The sequence below is a fragment of the Solanum stenotomum genome, chromosome 7, assembly GCF_019186545.1.
Source record: "Solanum stenotomum isolate F172 chromosome 7, ASM1918654v1, whole genome shotgun sequence".
Lineage (NCBI taxonomy): Eukaryota > Viridiplantae > Streptophyta > Magnoliopsida > Solanales > Solanaceae > Solanum > Solanum stenotomum.
This window is the reverse complement of record NC_064288.1, coordinates 19,205,801-19,212,557: the sequence shown is the minus strand read 5'-3', so window position 1 is coordinate 19,212,557 and position 6,757 is coordinate 19,205,801. Positions and strand designations below refer to the sequence as shown.

At 37.0% G+C, this 6,757-nt stretch overlaps 2 protein-coding genes across 2 annotated transcripts; both read right to left on the bottom strand.

Moving 5' to 3' along the window:
• Positions 1-1,811: 1,811 nt before the first annotated feature.
• Positions 1,812-3,274, bottom strand: LOC125869715 (uncharacterized). Its single transcript, XM_049550165.1, has 3 exons — positions 2,900-3,274; positions 1,960-1,965; positions 1,812-1,835 (listed from the first exon to the last, which is right to left on the bottom strand). Exons 1-3 carry the CDS (start codon positions 3,272-3,274, stop codon positions 1,812-1,814), a joined length of 405 nt encoding a protein of 134 aa, XP_049406122.1.
• A 1,856-nt stretch (positions 3,275-5,130) lies between these two features.
• Positions 5,131-6,132, bottom strand: LOC125869714 (uncharacterized). Its single transcript, XM_049550164.1, has one exon. The coding sequence runs from the start codon at positions 6,130-6,132 to the stop codon at positions 5,131-5,133; it is 1,002 nt and encodes a 333-aa protein (XP_049406121.1).
• Between the last annotated feature and the right edge of the window lie 625 nt (positions 6,133-6,757).

The window sequence follows — 6,757 nt, the reverse complement described above, 5'->3', positions numbered from 1 at the left end:
GTAACACTCAGCTCTAGAGAGTGAGTGGGGTAAGGCGTAGGCTGGTCTTCATGCGGCAAATGGGTGTCCGAGAGGAACACATTTGAAATGGGGTAAGTTGCCCGAGAGGGAACTTATTTCCATTTAAAGCTTAGCCTAGTTACTATTGTCTTGCTAATTTCCTATTGAAAGCATGGACCCAACAATTTATCTCAACTTGTATTGCAGTCACATCCCAAGAACCTTTCCCCATACTTGATTTTCGTGTTTATTTTGCTGCTTTATCACTTGTTACAAAACCTCCATTTGATATTTGACACTTTCGTGTCGCCCCCTTTTATTTACTATGTTTTTGTTCGTTAATATCTTTAGCTACGACTAGTTAGAATGTAAATTCTATATTTCTATCAATTCTCAAAATCGCTCCCTTGGGACACGACCCCAACCCTTGGTTGAGTTACTATATTATCGACGATCGTAGACACTTATACCGTAGGATAGTGTCATTGGTCACGATAAGCATTAGAGATCAACTAAATTTCTAAATGACAAGCCTTTATACCTTTCACTTGTTATTTTGGGCTAAATTTATGTATTGAATTATAATTTATATAACTTAGATTAATCCCTTTTAAATGTGCAAGTACTATATTAGCTTTCTTGTTAAGTAGTAGCATTTTTCCGAGAGGGTTGTTACACTTTTTCTCTTATTTCTCCTCTTTTCTTTCTCTTCATCATTAAGTTGGAGTTTCTCATCAGAATACATCCCTTCTTCATTGATTTCTTCTTAATCATCCAGTTCCAATGTCGAAGTTATCTTGTTCATCGATTTCTTCTTCTTCAAGTCAGGAGTTTTATTTTTTTTTGGGGGNGGGCTTTAGGTTTTTAGGTTTGGGTAATGATTATGTGGTGCTGACGTGTAAATGGATTGAAGCTTGATTGGTTGAAATTTCCACGTGGAAAAGGTGGATCTCACGCGCACAATCAACAAAAAATATTTGCGGAAGTTTTGTGCCAGATAGCCTACAGTGTTTAAAAGGAACAAATTATGGGTGGTTCAAGGATTCAATAGAAAAATGGCATAGTTAAGATACCTTAGGGGAAAACCCCAACAAGTTTAGGGATTTGTTTATGTGTTTGGCCCATAGAATATCATATCATTGCTCAATTTGAATCTTGTCCATAGGAGATTGAAGAGTATACGAAAGAAAGGTGATATCTCATAATTGTATCTCAATCCTCTGCATTCTGCCCTTAAACCATTTCAGAAGAACCATATGATTCAACAAATAGTATGCATATGAATTGATGTGAAATATGATAGAATACCTTAGATACAAGAGAAAATATACCATGAACGAATGTAAAAATGCATATTCAAGCCCACTACGTTGGTCATGTCATCAGGCAACCACTATCAAATCATTTATCATGTTCCCAACATACATAAATGTCATAAATCAGTCAATAATCAATATTCGACTTCTTATTTTTGTTATAAGCTATTTATCAACAAGTTTCAATCCCCGAGTGTCACAATAATAATGCAAATAACAAATCATACACCATTTTGGCTAAATTTTCAAATTTTGAATCATCACAATATTAATATAGTTTATCCAATACTCCAAATCAGTCATTTCGCTCAACCCATGACATGTTTTATACAATAAGATACTATTTAATTTCAATCTAAGGATAATTAATAACCTAACTCGAATGCCGATCAAACGCACCTCAAACTACTCTTAATCTATTAGAAACATAATCTACAAGTGAATACGAGTTTATTGATATTGATATTGCCATACTTCTACTTCATATTCAAAAAGTCAAATATGTTGCCCAATCTGTGTCTAAAACAGTACCACTTGTTAAAAAAACTTTGCAGAAACACGAAGTTACCAAAGTTTAATGAACCAGTGAAAAAACAGAAGAACATAAATTAATTCACCAAAAACTAAATTCTGTAAAACATACCAGAATCTGGAAAAGACAGAATGGAAAATGATCAAGCCCACTGAATGCACAGTGTTCCCTTAAGGAAATTATTCCCCTCTAGTATCCGAGGTTTGATTTGGAATATGTCCTCCCAGGATAAAATGGTCTCAATCACCAGTGTATTGATACCCAAAAGGCTGGTGTCAGCGAGCCACTCAATGGCAGTAAAGTACACAAAAAATATTTGTGCAGAAGAAGAAGAATAAATTAGAAATTTTTGTAAGTAAAAAGTCTGAAGAATAACTGGTTCTGAAAGGTTGCAACCTTTCAAACGGTCATGGCTATTCCTGAAAGTTGCAACCTTTCAGAACAGTCATCTCCAACGGCGGGAAATTCAAATAAAATGGGAAAGTAATTTAAATAAAATGGATTAATTGAAACGTTTTGGCCATTTAATTTTATTTAATTAAATATTTAATTAAAACAAAACTTTGTCCAAAAGTAATCTCTCGATCGATTTCCAAAGCCGAAGCCGAGCGAGTGAGCGACGATGACGCGTGGGGGGGGGTCCCTCTTTCCAACCCTTTTAACAATTAATAAAAGTATTTCTCTATTTAAACTCTTCTATTTTTATTTCCACCACCGATGAGGGAGAAATGTCTTTTTTTTTTGGTAACTGTAATATATTATTACCATATTTGCAATATGTACAAAATTTGAAACTTCGAATGTGGATAGTTTCCACTCTCAGAGTCCATCTAATTCAAAAGAGTTCCTTCTTGCTAGTACTATTCTAAGGATAGAAGTTTATCTTTTGCATAAAACCTATAAATCTAGGGATCATACTAGCTCTACAATGTATGCTTTGGATGATTGCTCTATTGATCATCTCTATGTTCCTTTCCTTGTTTTGAAAGATCCTGTAATTCCGTTCTTGCCAGATGTAGTAGATTGCTGCTGCTAAAGTCATTCTGTATACCTCTGCTATTATTGTTTTACTTGAAGCATGCTCTACAGCCCAATTCAGTTCCTCGGTCCATCCATTACTAGCTCTATTAATTGATAGCCAGTTCAGGAGTTTTTGCCACAACATTCTTGAGTAGATACATGTAAAGAATGGGTGCTGGTGGGTTTCATTAGCTTCCATGCAGAGTGGACATAATGTATCATTTGTGATCCCCCATCTTGCCAGTCTATCTCTGGTGTAGAGTCTTCTATTAATAGCCAAGTACAGTGCAAAGATCCATTTAGGACTCCCCTGGTTGTTGCAGGTCATTCTCCTCCAGGGAACCTTGATATATTCACCCCTCAGCTTCTTATACATTGCATTGATACTAAACTCATCTGTCTCCATGACTTCTGCAATTTTCAAGCCCTTCTATTCAAGCCAATGCCCTGCATACAGAATTTTCCTCACTATCCAGGAAGCCTGATTTGCTATTACTTCCCATGGTTTCCTACCTTTGAGGTAAAAGGTATGCACCCATACAATCCACAGTTTGTCTTTCTTCTTGTTTAGATCCCACAAATGTTTTAGTATAGCTGCTTTATTCCACATGTATATGTCAATAACATTCAGTCCTCTTGCTACTTTTGGAGCAAAGTATGTCCCATGCAACAAGTGCCTTCCCTTTAACTTGTTTCTTACCATTCCATAGAAACCTTTTACATATTGTTTCTATTCTTTTCAGAACTTGTTTTGGTAGCAGGAAAATTTGTGACCAAAAAGCTTGCATAGATATTAGTACACTATTGACCAATTGCAACCTGCCTGCATATGATAAGAATTTGACAGTCCATGTTGTAATTCTGCCCAGTATCTTGTCTATTAAAGGTTGGCATTGCCCTACTGATAGTTTCCTTGAGCTCAAAGGTACTCCAAGGTATCTAAAAGGAAGTAGCCCCTTAACAAAGCCTATATTCTGTAGGATTACTTTCTGCATTTCTACTGACACACCTCCAAAATACACACAACTCTTGGCCTGATTTGCTATAAGTCCAGACACCTTTGAGAAATGTTGGAAGCACTCATACAGGAGGGTAGTTGATGATTCATCTCCTCTGCTAAACAACAAAAGGTCATCAGCAAAACTTAATTGGATTATGTGTTGTCTGTGACATCTAGGATGATACTTAAAATCTGGATTTCTTCTCAATGTTTTCAGCAATCTTGTGAAGTAATCCATAACCAAGACAAACAAATAAGGGGACAGAGGATCCCCTTGTCTCACCCCCTCTTTTTTCTTTAAAAGGTGCACTAGGAGATCCATTGATTAACATAGAATAAGACACAGTCGTAACACAACTCATTATCCATCCTATGAACCTTTGAGGGACCTGCATACCAGCTAGAACTTCCTCTAGAAATTGCCACTCCAAAGAGTCATAGGCCTTCTGCATATCTCTCTTGAACATACATCTTGGGGAGATCCCTTTTCTACCATACCTTTTTACCAGTTCATGACTAAGAAGTACATTGTCAGTCAGCATTCTGCCAGGCAAAAATGCAGCCTGACCTGGATCAACTAGATAATTCATCACATTATGAAGCCTATTCGTGAGCATTTTTCAAATGATACTATAGGGTAGTGCAACAAGAAATAAGCCTGTATTCTTTTATGGATGTGGGATGCTTCACCTTTGGAATTAGTGTAACAGAGGTTTTGTTTATAGGGGCATACATTTTAGAAGTATGAAAACATTGTAAGACAACTTCTGTTACCTCCTCCCCTATGATTGGCCAAGCTTTTTTAAAGAAGTAAGAATTGAAACCATCCTCTCCTGGTGCTTTAGAGTCCCCAATGCTCATCAATGCTGCCTTCACATCAGTATTCTTGAATGGTTAGATGAGAAGCAATTGTTGTTCTCTTGTAAGTAATGGTCCATCTTTTAGTATCTCAGGTTCAGTAGTTTGCATGTGATTGTTACATTGTCCTAACAACTTTTTATAAAACCCCACGGCCTCCTTTGTGACATCTGCTCCTTCCCTTATGACAGTTCCATCCTCTTTTGTTAGCATGTTGATATGATTTTGAGCCTTCCTACCTTTCATACTAGCAAAGAAATAAGTATTGTTATCATCCCCCAGTTTGAGCCATTGTATTCTGGACTTTTGTTTATGTATATCTTCCTCAATCTTACTCCACTTTGTCAATTTTGTTCTTAATGCTTTCTCCTCATCAATACTGCCTTGTGTATTTGGACGTACTGTCATACTTCTTTGTTTGTGGTTGGTATCCCTTCTTTCCTTTGCCCTTGTCTCTGAGTTTTCTTCTGGATCTGTGTAGGTGCAACTTGTTTATCCACACATGCATGCCCCACTTGTAGACATTTCTGGCAAAATATTGGTTTCCATTCATACCAAACTTTCTGCTCCACTATTTTTCCTTTTGGATCCTGTATTTTAATCACCTTTGCCAGGGATCTAGTTACATCTACTTCCACTAAAATTCTAGCAAAAGAGATTCTACTAGTTTGAGTTGTACATTCATCGTCATATAAAGGCTTCCCCACACTGCTACCTATTTTACTCAAGACAACTGAATTCCAACAATTAAGAGGCAGATTTGGTAGCTTGACCCATAGTGGAATGGTAGTAAGAATCTCCTCCTTGAAATTGAACTCCGAAACCCATGGTTTCATTATGACAGGCCTTCTCAGAAAATGGTGAGGTCCTGAGCACAACACCATGTCCCTCTCTTCCTCACTTGCAAATCTCGTAACAAAGTAGCCATCTATATGATATAATATTATAGGTTTTGTGGAGAAGTTTCCTTGTCCCATTATAAACCTCTCCATGGCTCCAATAGATGGAGCTGTTCCCACCACATATATTACTAGTGATGGAGCCCATTTCTCATCATCTTGAGCTACATCCTCAGGCAGTATCTCCACTATTTTTTCCCCATCCACAATCACTGGTGGTATGTAGTTTAGGTTCATACCTCTAGTCGCCAAGCGGTTGGTAGCAAAAAGATTCGTCCATGGCTTCAGTACTGCTTCTCCATTCATTTCGAACTTCCTCTGCGTATTGTTTGGTTTGCCCTGTGTTACTGTTCCATTACTTCCCAGTAAGATCTGTGGTTTTCCAGATCCAGTTCCTCTTTGTTTTGACAGCTCTGGCCAATGTTCATCTACTACTGGTTTCCCCTTTTTCTTGCTTGTAGCAGTCATCGGAGCTGGTGATGGTCCATCTGGTGTATTCTGTTGCATTTCATCATTTTTGTCCCTCCTATTTGTCTGTGCTGCTGTGGTTCTGCTAGCTAGCCCATGGTTTATCTCCTCCTCTCTCAGCCTTTGCGTTGCTCGTCGCGGTCGTCCCCTCCCTATTTCCGGCAAGGTGCAAGTTTTCAAGTTCTCCTCTTTTTATCTTCCCTCCATTTTCCATTAACTCTTGCTATATACACAACAAAATCAAAAGTCATTCCCAAAACCTTAAGGGAAAAATAATAATCTCTTTAAGAATCATCTTACCATAAGCTAAGAAATCTAAATCTGAGATTTCATAGAAAATGGAGTTCAAATAGACCTTCACATCATCAAAATATAATACTCCCTCCATTTAAAAAAGAATGTCCTAGTTTGACTGGAACAAAGTTTAAGAAAAGAAAGAAGACTTTTAAATTTTGTGGTTCTAAATTAAAGTTATTCAAATGTACCAAAATGTTCTTTAATCTTGTGGCATTAAACATGTCATGTGGAAAGTTGAAGTTAAAGTGTTTCCAAAAAAGAAAAGGAGTCATTCTTTTTTAAACAGACTAAAAAGAAAATGAGATCATTCTTTTTGAAATGGAGGGAGTATAATTTTTAACTTAGACCCAAAATCATCAATTTTCAT